Source organism: Hyperoodon ampullatus (assembly GCF_949752795.1).
Source record: "Hyperoodon ampullatus genome assembly, chromosome: 6".
Lineage (NCBI taxonomy): Eukaryota > Metazoa > Chordata > Mammalia > Artiodactyla > Ziphiidae > Hyperoodon > Hyperoodon ampullatus.
In genome coordinates, this window is record NC_136919.1 from 84,956,088 (window position 1) to 84,971,841 (window position 15,754).

At 40.3% G+C, this 15,754-nt stretch overlaps 1 protein-coding gene across 1 annotated transcript in view; it reads right to left on the reverse strand.

The window, feature by feature from the left end:
* Window positions 1–6,578: 6,578 nt before the first annotated feature.
* The window catches only part of GNAQ (G protein subunit alpha q), a gene marked incomplete at both ends in the record, with an annotated part of 299,023 nt that continues 289,847 nt past the window's right edge, over window positions 6,579–15,754 (reverse strand). The window contains 2 exons of the mRNA XM_079705894.1: window positions 6,579–6,769; window positions 12,814–12,967. Coding sequence (XP_079562020.1) covers window positions 6,579–6,769; window positions 12,814–12,967 — 345 coding nt within the window. The remainder of the gene's footprint in view (window positions 6,770–12,813; window positions 12,968–15,754) is intronic.

The following is a 15,754-nucleotide window of genomic DNA, read 5'->3' on the forward strand; positions in this document are numbered from 1 at the left end:
ATGGGAGGAGACGGGGAAGGTGAAGAGGAAGGTGAAGAGCAAGGTAGAGCAGCTTTCAGACCAGCTCTTTTATTGCTCCCAGGATAGGACAGAAAACAAATCAGACTAGGCAGGCTTGACCTGTGAGTTGAAAGATCAAGTTAAAATACTTGGCTCAAATAATGTTCAGCAAGTTCCTGTCTTTTTCTGTGGGCGGGGTCTTCAAGATGATGACGCAGAGGGACCAAGGTGAGTCCTGGTGGGGTGAGGCCCCAGCAAGAAGGCCGCAGAGTGAGGAGCGCTAGGGGGCTGCTTAACACCCCGGTTCCTCAGCAGAGAGGCTGTGGGAACTGTCACTCCAGGCCTGTACTAATGACAGTCCCAAGGCACACCATTCCCTTCACAGGAAGATCCAGAGAGAAGGGACACCACCTACTGGAAAGGGTCTCTAAAACATGCAAGGATAGGAGGAGAGCCTTAAAACTAAGGCTTTTAAGTAAAAATGACACTTTCTTCTCTAAAGTCAATGGACGGAACAGTATTCTGCAAGACATGAAATTCCCTAAGCAAGGGCTGGGCTACCAAGTGAAAGACCTGATCACAAGTAGCAGCAGCAACAGGTCTTGCTTCTGTTACGGTTTCAGGTCCCTATGTAAGCACCGACTTTCTGGAGAAGCACTTGCTGCCATCACCCCAACTTCACAAAATTGCTAGAAAAAGAAAAGCTAGTTTTTAGCTGATCTCAAAAGCCTCGATGTATGTTTCTAAAAATCACAGACTTAAAGGACACCTACACCAGATCCTTTTTCCCACGTGGAGTGGACCTTTCATTCCCAGGGCTGAGACAAGAAATTCTAATGAAACCCTCTGCCTGTGAGGCCTGTGTTCTTTCTCTGAGGAGATGGCCTCAGGGTGAAGACTGTGGCTTGTTGTAAGTCTTTATTGAGCAGCTATTTAAACTTGTTTTGACAGTTGCTTGCAACCTAAATTAGGGCAAGTTTTTTTTTTTTTTTTTTGCGGTAAGAGGGCCTGTCACTGCTGTGGCCTCTCCCATTGCGGAACACAGGCTCCGGACGTGCAGGCTCAGCGGCCATGGCTCACGGGCCCAGCCGCTCCGCGGCACGTGGGATCTTCCTGGACCGGGGCACGAACCCGTGTCCCCTGCATCAGCAGGCGGACTTTCAACCACTGTGCCACCAGGGAAGCCCAGCAAGTATTTTTTAAAAACAAATTTGATAAATACTATCAATATGAAAACTTCCTCTAAAGAAGTCGGAAATTTCTGATTATATTCAGAAAGGAAAAGGGTTTTTTTTTTTTTTGGTGGTTTAAAAACTATTGAACTTACTTTGGGAAATGGATGTGCAGTATAAAGTGCTTTAAGGAAGGAAAGATTTATTCCAATATTCCTTATAATAAAAAACATTCTCCGAGAGGCTTATTAGGCAACTTCAAGAGAAGGAAAACTCAAGAATGAAGAAAACTGTAGTACAAACTTATGGCCAAAAATACTGTATTTTTAACCAGCAAGATCATCGGGGCATTATTATACAACATTAGGTGTTTTTTTTGCAAAACTAGTTCCCATCCCCAAACAATAGACAATACATGCATTTGAATGACATTTTAAGAACAGTAAATATGATTCTTTTAAATACTGCAAGTTAAAAATGTTTTTCTGACAAAACTCCCTAAATACATAGGTCTAGTAAGGGTTTCCAGCATGATGACAGGTGAGGAATCCAGCAAGTTGCATTTAGAGAGTTCTTTGAGGAAAAGAAATCCACCAAAAACATGTGTTTCAGTCGAAGTAACCTGAACAAAGTTACATAGTAATTTTCCATCTTCCTTTTCTAAACTTAAAAATATTCTACTGAAGAATATCTTCTCCCAGTTGTTTTTCTGTCTACCAAAGCTGATATGGAAGTCAGAATTCCTTTATCCAAGTGAGATCCAATTTTACCCAATAGATGTTTTCATAATGTGTAAATGCCACTTACTATTGGGTTGGAATCATATGGGGAAATGGAGGATACATGATAAGGGAAGTAAGAAGGAAATTAATATTTGAGCACCTACTAAGTGCTGGGTGTATATGCATACTTTGAACAGATGATTCTAGAAGCAACAGGGTTATTGAAGGGCATTGGTAGTTGGGAAGACAGCAGGAAATGGTTATTCTGTGAGAAGAACAAGTGGCAAGTTCAGACTGTGTACTAAGTATCTACGAAACAGCAGGTGTTTGGCTCCAAAAATCTCTAGCTAGTCATATACAACTAAGCCATTTCTTTTCCTAATTTTATGGAATCAAAATGAAATCCCAAAGACATAGTTACCAGGACAGATCTATTAACGCTACATATGCTGGAAATATGTAGAGATAGATAAACACAATGTTACTTACTAGTTTTAATTTTTGTGTGTGTTTCTAACCAAAGATAACCTTTGGAAGAAAACAGTATACCAAGCACACCTTATCTGTGTCAACTGAGATGTTGTCAATTACCAATTAAGTGGTTTTAAACCCTTATTTAATTTTAAGAAGAGCAGCAATATCCGTTATAATATTTGGGTACACTTTATTTTTATATGGGTTAACATTCTGCTATATTTCATTTCATTCATTCTTTTTGAGAAACTGAAAACAAAGGGAAATTGAGGGTAACTTGATTATTTCCAACCAGTATCTGAGTCTTGCAGTATCTCATTATGCAGCCCTTTCTTCCCATTATTTTTATATATTTTTTGCAAATAAGTCATTTTTGACCCATTATCCAGCATAAATAGCTTTACACTGATTCCTAACTTAAGACAACTAAAATTTACAATCATGTGGCAGTATAAATTTTAAAATTACAGTTCGTACACCTTGACAATCAAGATAGTCTGAAGTACAAAAAGTAAATTGTCCTTTAGCTGAATTACCTTTTTTAAATATTAGACCTGCTAGTTAATCTACAAAAAAATACAAGTTTCGGGTGTTCCTTAAATACCTTTTGTAGATGTCATCTGCTAGTAAACAACATATGCAGGTTTCTAGAAGATTTTTCCCCCAATCTATTCATGACATTCAACAGAGCTCTTTATATGAAAATGTATTTAAAAACAAACACTTTGAGGGGATTTATTTACTTTTGTTATTTCCCTTTGTTTCAGATATGAGGCACAAACTTCTGAATTTAAGCTCTGTAAGGCATAGTACAAACCTCCAATTTACAAATAAGGGATTCTCTGTGGGTTGGAACTGCCATGTCACGCAAAAAGGGAAAAATCATCTGTAAACTGGTACACTGCAATGTGTTAAGTGAGTCATGAAACGGCTGCTTGCCTTGGTCTGCTGAAGAAAGGTTTCTGTGTTTTGTGTTTTTGTTTTTCAATAAGACATGCCCAAGTCATCACAAAACTCGCCACAGGCCTCCGTTACTGTAACCGAGAGCATCAACAAGAGGGGTCCAGCGGCACACGCTTAGAATGCTTGCAATCACAATAATAATAGAAAGCATGAGTAAACTTTGTTTTTATACAAAACTGAAAAGAATCCCTTCCCACCCCAGACCCTTCAGTAAAACCCCAAACAAAGAAACAAAAAAGAAAATCCTTTAGCTTCGACTGACTAGTGTGGATACAATTCGGTTTCTATGCGTCACTGTAACTAGGGTGATCAATTTTTTCCTTTCTCAAGAGAAGGGATCTTGTCATGCACCCTAAGATGAACAGTGAGACCACAAACCTCAATTCTGGATAGCAATTCCATCCCGATTTCATAAAGACAAATATAACAATCTTTCCCTGTTTTGCTCAGCTTCTTTGAGCTTTGAGATCAGGTTTAATTGACTACATCTACTATAGCTCTATTAAATAGAATATCTTGATTCCCTAAAACTGTAACACTTATGACCTTGTGATGAGGTTTTCTCTATACACACTGTAGGCCTTCAAATGTTGTTGTTTATACTTTTTTTTTCTTTTCTTTTTTTTTTTTTTTTTTTTTTTTTTTTTGCTGCACCAAATTTAAGATCGCCCTTTCAGGCAAGCAGTGGTCGCTAGCTGTTAAAACATTTCCTTAGTGGATCACAATAGCTTCTAAAACTGCCTTTCTAATAAAGGCCATCAGAGAGGTAATACTAAACTGTGCATATTTGCCAAATAAGAATATGAATTGTATAAAAGCTCATATTCCAATCCTAGGTCAAATGGCAAAAGTTCTACAAAGTTGGTTTCCATGTTTGTATAAAAGCTCCAACTGATTTTTGCTATGAAATTACCTTTGGGTCTTAAGACCTTTGGGTCTTATAATCAGTATACCTCTACTCAGGAATGTGCAAATGATTTTATATAGCACGATGCTAGTACCGCTCCATACGATAGTAAGGTTTTTTTTTCTTTTCTAAATGGAAAAAAAAAAAATATCCCTAGTCAGAAATAAACTGACAAATTTACATTCTCCTCTCTTAAAAAAGTAAATAAAATAACATTATTCAAAATGTGAATTAGCTATAAGACACACAATACAATTACATAGATACATATCAATACAGCACATTCAATCTGCCAAAAAATTAATGATTACAAAGCCAGTATGGATGATGCAATATCAAGGGAGAGATGTATGTACAATGATTAGAGCATTCGTAATTGCACTATACCTACAGGCAGTCTGTTTCTTAATTAAATTACAGGTGCTTTCTGAATAAGGAGAAAAAAAAACAAGTAACCTGTGTAGTTTGAGGCTGGGAGAGTAAAGAATGGGAATATCCCATTACTACTTAGTAACTCTGGTACTCATCTGATAAGCCATTGATTTTCTCCCTCTCCTTTATTGTTCCAAAAGAGTGACGTATATCAAAGTTTAGACTCGTGCCAGACAGTATTGTAGTTAAACCGAGACCAGCATCATGGCCTAATTCTAACTTCCCAGCAGGTTTAAAACAGTCATGACTTATTTTCTTAAATCATATCTCAACTCAAACTGCTTGACAGAAGCTCATCAATACATGTGCTGTGTTTTTTGCATTGGTTGAAAAATTGCACATATAGAATTCCAGATCTCTCTCCTACTATGTTCAGTTATATAAATACATGTTCTATAGAACAGAGAGGTTACTTTTGAGTTTCGGTCCACAAATCTTCCTTAAGTTCAACTCAGCCAGTCACCAGTTTAAGATCCCAAAGATGGTAAACGAGCAGTAACTTCAGATTCTGCAAATTAAAGGTGTCAGAATAATACTATCAACCAATGTTCTTGGCAGACCTACTTGACCTTAAAGAATACAAAGAGAGTAAAACTGGCTTCAAATGAAGAGATAAAAGCAGATTTCATGGGGTATCAAACGGGACAGCTTCTCCACATTATCCATTTAGATGCTCAACATGGAATGTGGACACAAAACAATGTGATTTTAAGGGCAAAGAAAAGGACGGACTATGAGAGTCAAATTGACAGTGACCAACTGTTTGGCAACTGGTGTTTCAGGTTCATTCGCAGCCAAACATTTTAGGCTTCACAGTCTTACTCTCTTACATGTTAAGATACTGGCTTTTATCTTTTAAGTTCTTACTAAAAAAAATTTTTTTAAAGCCAGCTTTGGCAACACATACCCATTAATAAAAGTCATTTTTAAAATTGTGGCCCAAACACTAAGAAAAAAAAAAAGGGAGGAAAAGTTTGAACTGAAGGGAAAAAAAATTAAGAGCAACCTATGAAAAGGATCTGGGTAGCAGCCATTAGAATAATGTAGTGTCTCTTGGCATATATTTTTGGCATCTGCAGTTTGAAGAAAGCAGGGTGAAAAAAAAAAAGGGAAGGAAAGGAGGAAGGACAATGGCACATGGCATTTCAAAAGAAAGGACTTCTGTGTGTCTTGGCCCTTGCCTTACTGACTTCTGTACAGTTCACTGAGCAACCAAGCTATGGCTGAAGGTAGAAATCCAAAAAAAAAAAAAAACCACTTAACCGTTAGATGGGCATCCACTGTCCCAGCCCAAAGTGAGGCAAAACAATATATTTATATAAAAAAAACCTCTACGTGTGTATCCAGAGCAATACATTTAAAACCACAGTATTAATACTTATAATCCTTCAGCAAAAACTACAAACTGTTAAATTAAGCTGATGTTGATGGCTTAAATTGAATGACAATTGTCCTGACTGTATCATTTGAGAGAAAAACTTGACCAAGAATGGAACTAGGATAAAGGCCATTGTAATGTGGGAAAAATCAGGAGGAAGGGATGGGTTAGGAAAAGGAAAATCAGCTTCATTTTGCTCAATAGAAAAGAAGGGGGGAGAGAGAGAGAGGAAGAAACAGCTCTTTGTGAGTGTATGACTGAGAATTTAAAATACATTGAGTCACAAGGTTTTGCCTAAAAAAAAAAAAGAGAGGAAATGTGCTGGGACTGTACTTCAGCATCCTGTTTTTCCTCTGAATAGTTTAAATAAAATCATAATATTTACTAAGAACTCTGTGGACACGCTCACACAGAGTCCAGGACGGCAATAAATTAGTATTATGCAAATTGTTTTCCACAGAAATACAGTCCCTCTTGTATAGCTTCAATAGCCCACCAGGGAAGGGAACGGCAGTGTCAAGGAGGCACAACTAGACCAGATTGTACTCCTTCAGGTTCAATTGGAGGATGGTGTCTTTGACGGCGGCAAAGACAAAGCGGATGTTCTCGGTGTCTGTGGCGCATGTGAAATGGGAGTAGATAATTTTGTCACTGTCTGGATTCAGGTCCACGAACATCTTCAGGATGAATTCTCGAGCTGCCTGGGCATCTCGCTGGGGTCCTGTTGGCCAGGGGAGGAAAGGGACATTGGTCAGCTGATCTGTTAAGGCATTTGCTCAGTCAGTGTTTATTGATGCTCACAAAGACCTCTTCAGTGCAGACTTGATCTGTTATAAGCACCTTCCTCAACAGTACTATGTGTAATTGCTCCTCTTTGTCACTTTACCTGCCCATCCATTCATCTCCATCCATCCACAGAATGTGATTAGGTGAAAACAGGCAGACAGCTTGAAGGGTAGGCTAAGTTTAGCTCTGATTCTTTGGGAGATAGGGAGCCACAGCAGAATCTTCAGTAGGGGTGTGATTAGTTTACTTCTGCGGGACTGAGTTAACTGCGCTGGTTTCAGCTGCATAATAAGCACGCGTAGGACATAACTGCCTCAGGCTCTCTTGTCAATCTGCCCCCGTGTGTCTCCCCTCCCCCACTCCACGATGGATCATTTTACATTCTCCAGACTGAAATCTCTCTCAGAATACAAAACCTGTTCCTTAAGGTCTGGTCCATCTACAGCTGTCCTCTGTAGCCTCACTTCTGGTGTTTCTGAGCAAACCACATTTATGAGAATTCAATTCACTCCGTGTGATGATTTAAAAAGTTGGTTTACATTTTCTTACATTTATCCAGGGTCTCTTATGTGCCAAGCACTGTCTTAGAAGGATTATGGTATATTTATCAGGATATATGAAGAACTTATTTAATAATTTTGCAACAGATTCTTAGATATGACACCAAAGTCACAGGCAACAAAGAGAAAACAGATCAATTGGACTTCATCAAAATTAAGAACTTTTGTATATCAAAGGACATCAAGAAAGTAAAAAGACAACCTACACACTCTGCTGTACAGCAGTAATTAACACAACATTGTAATTCAACTATACTTCAATAAAAAATAAAAAAGAATGACAAAAAAAAAAAAGACAACCTACAGAATGGGAGAAAATATTTGCAAATCACATATCTGCTAAGGGGGTAAATATCCAGAATATACCAAGAACTCCTATGATTCAACAACAAAAAGACAACCTGATCAAAAGATGGGCAAAGGACTTGAATAAACATTTCTCTCAGGAAGATATATAAATGGCCAATAAGCACGTGAAAAGATGCTCAACATCATTAGGGAATGCAAATCAAAATCACAGTAAGATACCACTTCACATCTACTAGAATGGCTATAATCAAATCAAGTGGAAAATAACAAGTGTCAGCAAGCATGTGGAGGAATCTGAACCCTTGTGCATTGTTGCTGAGAATGTAAAATGGAAAACAGTTTGATGGTTCCCCAAAACTCTAAACACAGACTTACCACATGAGCCAGCAATTCCACTCCTAGGTATATACCCAAAAGAATTGAAAGCCGGGACTCTAAGAGATACTTGTACACCAGTTTTCATTGCTGCGTTATTCATAATAGCCAAAAGGTGGAAACAACCCAAGGATCCATCAACAGGAATGGATAAACAAAAGGTAGTATATACATACGATGGAATATTATTCCGCTATAAAAATTAAGTTCTGATAGATGCCACAACATGTATGAACCTTAAACACTATATAAAGTAAAATAAGCCAGACACAAAATGACAAATATTGTACGATTCCACTTAGATTAGATGAAGTACCTAGATTAGACACACTTATAGAGACGGAGAGTAGATTAGAGGTTACCAGAGGCTAGGAGGAGGAGAAAAGGGGAGTTATTGCTTAATGATTACAGAATTTGTTTGGGGTGATGATAAAGTTGTGGGAATAGTGATGGCTGCAAAGCACTGTGAGTGTAATTATAATATCACTGAATTGCATGCTTAAAAATGGTTACAATGGCAAATTTTACGTTACATATATTTTACCATAATTTAAAAAATTAACATAACATACCAAAAAGCATTGAATTATATGCTTTAAATGGGTGGATTTTAAATGGTATATGAATTATATCTCAATAGAGCATAATAGATCCTAATAAATATATTAATTTAAAACTTGAAAATTAAAAGCAACACTAAAACACCCACCACCACCTATCAAGGACTGAGCACCTTTCTCATGTGTCTTTGTGGCACTATATATCTGCATTTCTCCCATTTTTTCCAGTTCTGTACCATGAAAGAAGGTCTTGCGCTATAACCTCCACTCCTCCTCTCTCAGAAGACCCTCTCGGGATCCAAAGCTTAGATTTTTTTCTGTCAGTATTGTTATCTACTGGTTGGGACGAAGAAATCTTTGAAATTTCTACCGAGAGCCTGCAGATTCTGACAAAATGCACCGTGAGTTTCAGACAGCCAACCTGAAAACTTTTCAAACCAATCTTACTGCAAATAACTTTATATCCAACATTGCTGGAAACTGGGAGAAAGAGCCATGAAAACAGATCATTCTCATTTGTACAATTTACAAAAGGAATGTCTGAATTTCTAACTTCAGAGCCCAGAATTGAAATTTTTGTCAATGATTAAGAAGGCTGGCATCATAATGAATTAAAAAGTTACACAATTACAAATATGTAATATATATAATCACTTAATGTCCTAGCTTATTTGATGTACTTATTGTTAATAATTCCATAGCAGTAATAAAAATATTTAAAACCAGGACTAATAGATTGTTAGAACTGGTGCAGCCTCTCAATTTCATAAAAGAACACTATCTTTCTGGCTTATGAATGAATTTTGTACTTATTCTTTTTGGGAAAGAAAAGTCTACTTTTTCTTTTTCTAACTCTAAAGTATATCAGAACAAGACTCAAGTTCACGGAAGAGCACTTGGAGCCTGTTACGTTTTTAAGCATAATTTGCTATTTGAATAAACATAAACTACAAAGAAATCCTTTTAGTCATCATAGCAGTAACAGAATTCCATAGTCTCTAAGGACAATTTTGCAATTCAAGTCCATGTAGAAATGGTAATTTTCCTTCCCAAAGAGAAATACAGAAATGGCATTCATTACAATGAAGACCTTGTAAGTAAGAAATGTGGAAGTGTGAAATTTAGAATACTATAAACATGTTTATGATAAAAATATCACTGCAGAGTGGGCCTAGAATTTTTTCTGTCTTAGCTCATCTTACAAGGGCTTGAAGTCTCCTGGAATGACAGCTGTGTTTGCTTTATGAATAACAATCAGTGTCTGTCTTTCTTTTTCCACGGCCAAGTTTCCTGTATGCATTACGTGTATTACTGGGGGAGATGGACAGTAAAAAACATCTTGGGATTTAAAGATATTCACGATGGGGCTTCCCTGGTGGCGCAGTGGTTGAGAGTCTGCCTGTCGATGCAGGTTCATGCCCCGGTCCGGGAAGATCCCACATGCCGCGGAGCAGCTGGGCCCGTGAGCCATGGCCGCTGAGCCTGCGCGTCCGGAGCCTGTGCTCCGCAACGGGAGAGGCCACAACAGTGAGAGGCCCGCGTACCGCAAAAAAAAAAAAAAAAAAAAAAGATGTTCGCAATGGGCACATGTTAGAAGGAAGATGCTCACACTCATAGTGATGGGATATCTGGGGAAATTATTGGCCAAAGGAGATGTGTAAAGAGATTAGGAAGATGCTGCGCAGAGAGGGGACAACAGTACTCCTAACACGTGTCGTACTGCAGGAAACCAATCCCGCTGTGCTGTGCTGCACTGTGCGTGCTGCCGCCTCATGCACCGTGAGCCTCGGTGCGTCTGCCCTGTAGGGCCGTGCTGCCTCTGTCCTCCCATGTGCAAGCATATCACGAAAACATGCTGGCCTGTAGGCGGGTGCTGCGTCGGGAGGTGGGGGTCATTTCCCATCCGTGGATTCTCACCAAGTTCTGAGAAAAACTACAAAGAGCCTCTCCTTCCAGGTGTGTGAGGCCAGCATGCGTTTAGGTGTAAGCCAGATGCTTCGTGCCCACCTTATTCGGGCAGATCTCGTGTTTAAGGAGCCAGCCTGTTGCCGTGGGAGAGAACTAACACAAAGTTACTTCCTTCCACAGTTTCCTCAGGAGCACTGAGGACTCCAGGCTCTGGCGCTTGTGATGTGGTGGCAGGCGAGTGGCAAAGTAAAAGGAGGAAAAGAGAATACACTGTCGAGGCTGGGCAAGAATCGTTTTAAAGGAACCTCAAAGCACAAAGGAAAATGGACTTGGACAGAGGATGGGAACACACTGCTACCCAAAACAGTACTATCTCTAATACCTGACAACAGCCCCACGTGGCAGAGTCAGCAACGCTTAGAGTCTTGTATGTATCTGAGAAGGGAACTTCATTAAACATGTAACGTTCCCCTTCCAAGAGCAGCACCATACCAAACGCATGTGTGGTGAACAGATGAATAAAACTCCATCCTCGATGTGTCTGTGTCTTCGTAGAAAGCTTTGAGGCCAAACTGAATATTAGTTTTGAAGCAATTACCAATCTGAGGGAGTTTGCAGAACAAAAACACTGCTGAGCTGACATCCATGCCAGATACCCTTTGCTAATAATGTACTTTTAAAAAATAGCCCGTTCTCTTACCGTTGCACCTCTGTAATAGGTACTTTTGGGTTTGTGCTCTTGTCTGTGCCAGGCACTGTGCTAAGCAACTTACATATGTGATTCCATTCAATTCTCTTTTACTCATGAAGAAACTCAGTGGTTGAATAAACTTGTCCGAGGCACCACAGCTGGTAAGTGGCAGTGCTGGTTCTCTGTGACATTCAAAGCTTGTCCTCTTACCTGCTGTTCATCTAGATCTGGGTTTGGCAAACTTCTCTGTTAAAGGACCAGAGAGTAAATATTTTCGGCTTTGTGGGCCACTTGAGCTCTGTCACAACTACTCAGTTCTGCTGTTGTCGCATAAAAGTGGTCAGACAGTATATAAATGAATGGCTGTTTCAATAAAACTTGATTTATAAAAAGAGGTGGGGGCTTCCCTGGTGGCGCAGTGGTTGAGAGTCCGCCTGCTGATGCAGGGGACACGGGTTCATGCCCCGGTCTGGGAAGATCCCACATGCCGCGGAGCGGCTGGGCCCGTGAGCCATGGCCGCTGAGCCTGCGCGTCCGGAGCCTGTGCTCCGCAACGGGAGAGGCCACAACAGTAAGAGGCCCGCATACCGCAAAAAAAAAAAAAAAAAGGCGGCAGGCCGTAGTTAGCCACTCCTAACCTAGACTTGAGCACGTATGGGGAGATGGGTGTGGACTGTGCACATAAGTTATTACAGGGCAGTGGCTGTGACTCTTTCACCTGTTTCAGAGTGGCTGGGTGTGGATGCATTTTGTTACCAATCTATCAACAAGTATTTCTCGGAAGGGGTTGGCTGTCATGCCCGGTCATCCAGGATTTCACAGTCTAGTTGAGGAGGCAAGATTTGTTTATGAAAAGGAAGTAAATAATGCGAAGTGCATACATATGAGTACTGAAGTGGGTGCTACAGACCCTAAGTGCTACAGGAAGAGCTTAAACGATGGGTGCCATTCTTTAGGATGATGGGGCTTCATGGGGTCATGAAGCCCCCCAAAAGCAAATATTTGCTAAATATTCACCATGTGTCACGCATCATGCTAAAATGTCACAATATGTTATCTACTATAGTCTATAAAACATAAGTTTGGTCCTAAAGCCCAGAGCAACTAAATGACTTGATCACGGTTCTACAAATAGGAAATATCAGAACTGGGATTTGAATCTGGGTAGATCGACTTCAGACCATGGGCTCTTGACCACAATGTTCAGTTTTCTCTCTAGAGAGAGGCAGAGGCAGACTGTTACCAAACGAAAGGGAAATCAAGAGGGAACTCTAATGGTTGACACACAATTAGTCAAAACTAGGGGATTGTTCCCTCCTTTGAACAGCAAAAGAAAACAACTTCTTATGTGCTTTGAAATAACTATAACTTTCAGCATTGTCGGGGTATGAAACATTTCAGGTCGTCATTAAAAGACAGGACAAACAAAAATTCATACTCCATCCATCACAACGTTCAGGCTTCTGAGGGCAAAGGCAGTGACGGAGCACTGTCGTGTGTCAGCTCAGGCACTGGTCTCAGGAGGCGGGCGGAATGTGTCCCTAGCTACTGGGTGGGTGGAAGAGTGCTGACTTACCATCATATTCTGGGAAGTAGTCAACTAGGTGGGAATACATAATTTTCTCCTCTAGAAGGTCTTTCTTGTTTAAGAACAGAATAACTGAGGAGTTCTGGAACCAGGGATACGTGATAATTGTTCTAAAGAGTGCTTTGCTTTCCTCCATTCGGTTCTGAAAAAAATCATCAGAAAAACAAGGCGTGAATTACATGATTACTCAGTCTGTGAATTGTTTGTATTGTTAAGTCCAACCCATCTTTGGTATGCATTCAGTTTCTGGGGCCCTGGGCTGGGCTGTAGCAGCTTTTATCAGGATTTACATGCAAAAGGCTCAGCAGCTCCTTTCATTAGGCAAACTCTCAGGTTGACAAGCGGAAGAGAATAATAAAAAACATCTGCTGACATAACTCTTAAGGTTGAAAGAGAATCATCAAAGGCTGAAGAATCATGCATCTGGCACACTGTCACAAAAGTCCACTAAGCGTCACAAATGTCCACTAAGAATTATTCATTCATGGCCAAATGCTTAAGATATGAATTAAGAACAAAGTACCAGGCTTCATTTTGCATTTCTTAAGCTATGTGTACTTGGGGCTTCACTATTAGTTCTATTTCATAACAATCAAAACAAAGTTACTTATGGGGCTTCCCTGGTGGTTCAGCGGTTAAGAATCCGTCTGCCAATGCAGGGGACACGGGTTCGAGCCCTGGTCCGGAAAGGTCCCACGTGCCGCGGAGCAACTAAGCCCGTGCGCCACAACTACTGAGCCTGCGCTCTAGAGCCCGTGAGCCACAACTACTGAAGCCCACGTGCCACAACTACTGAAGCGCACGTGCCTAGAGCCCGTGCTCCGCAACAAGAGAAGCCACCGCAATGAGAAGTCCACGCACCCCAACGAAGAGTAGCCGCAGCTAGAGAGAGCCCCCGTGCAGCAACGAAGACCCAACGCAGCCAAAAATAAATGCTCGCCGCAACTAGAGAAAGCCCGCGTGCAGCAACGAAGACTTAACGCAGCCAAAATTAATAAGAAACAACAAAAAACCCCCATAAAGTTACTTAATTCTTTGCCCAAAGTGCATCTGTATTCTTAGAATTATTACTACTTACTTTACAAATATATATATTCCCTGATTAGAAAAACACATGGAAAAATATTTTTAGATCACACATTTCCTATTTATCAGAACACACTTTCTCCCTAAGTTTCACTATAATTTTCATACAGAACTGTGGACATATACATAGTAATTACTTGGAGATACAAATGTAATATTTCTCACTACCTTCAGTGTTGGTGAGAAACTATTCTCACCTGAAACCATCATCAAGCCACCCTTGGTAACAAAACCTCAACGGATTCTCAGGGAATTAGTCAGCCTGGTCTTACAAACAAAGATACTAATCAAAGGTACTCTTGAGACTCACCAGCCAAAAGCTAGAGAGTCTCCTAGTTTAGCCCACATCTATTCACCAGCTTCCTTCTACAGACACACTTGCTTCTAAATCATTCCCATCCTCAGGTCACGGACAAAGGCAGCACATGTGGAGACTCCTCCTTTCCCTGGTGCACAGGCACGCTTCTTCTCCCAGGGAACACTCCCCAACCCCCTTAGTTCTGCGTGTTATGACCAAGTCTGGGGCAATGGAAAAGCCTGCTGGGGACTGAGCCCACCTCCACTGCTACCAGGTGGGTCAGTGGTTTAAGCCAGAGCATCCTATTCTCCTGGTATGTGGGCTGATTCAGGGCTGGGCTCTGAATCCAGGCTCACGTCACTCGGAGTATTGCTTCCCTAGTTTATGGTCATCAGTGTAGCCAAGCTGCTCAACCGGTATAATTAACCCCAGGATTTTTGCTAAGAGCTCTGGAACAGAGAACCCTGCTTTCATCAAGAAAATGGAAGAGGCATTGTATAGCCTCGAGCTTGTAGCAACCATCTTGCAACAGAGAGAAAAAAAAACCAGGTTTTAACTTCTTGGTCAAACCATGCCTGAACTTGGTTATGCCTCTGGATTTTTTGCTAACATTAGCCAATTATGTACCCTTTAGTTTTTAAGCTAGTTTGAACTGTATTTTTCTGGTTCTTATTATATATAAAATGCTTCTCAGAGAAGGACAAGTATCATATGATATCACTTATATGCAGAATCTAAAAAAAAATGATGCAAACGAACTTATTTACAAAACAGAAACAGACTCACAGACGTAGAGAACAAATTTACAGTTAGCAGAGGGGGGGGAAGGGTGGGAGGGAGGGACAGCTTGGGAGTTTGGGACTGACACGTACACAATGCCACATTTAAAATAGACAACCAACAAAGACCAAACATATAGCACAGGGAACTCTGCTCAATACTCTGTAACAACCTAAATGGGAAAATAATTTGAAAAAGAATAGATACATGTATATGTATAACTGAATGACTTTGCTGTACACTTGAAACTAACACAACATTGTTAATCAACTCTACACTAATATAAAATAAAAAATTTTTTAAAGTGCTTCTAATTGATATACCTGGATCCACCTCACTCTCAATTTCTAAAAGGAAATTGAATGAATGATGTTTGAAGGATGACCATGAAGACTAAGGCTCCAAGCTGTTAACACATTCTGCTCAGCTTTTGCCTTCCTGATGTAGAATGTGTCCTAAGTTTCAGAGTGCAGCATTATGGAGGCCAAGTACACTCCTCTGCATTACCCTTTGACTGCTGTTCCAGGAAATCTCCGGGAAACTGAGCTCACCAAGCACAATTTTCTAGATCCTGAATATGTCTTGCTCTTTTCTTCTATAAAGTGTGCCGATCCACATCAGGTTGAACAGGCCCACTTTTCAAAAGGAGATCTTTACCAAATCTGGTAAAGTCGATTGCCACCAACTGAAACTGAGCAGGACCCTGTGGGGCTCCTGGGCACGGAAGCCCTACTGTGTCCCCCATTTCTTGTTTGTAGGGAATAG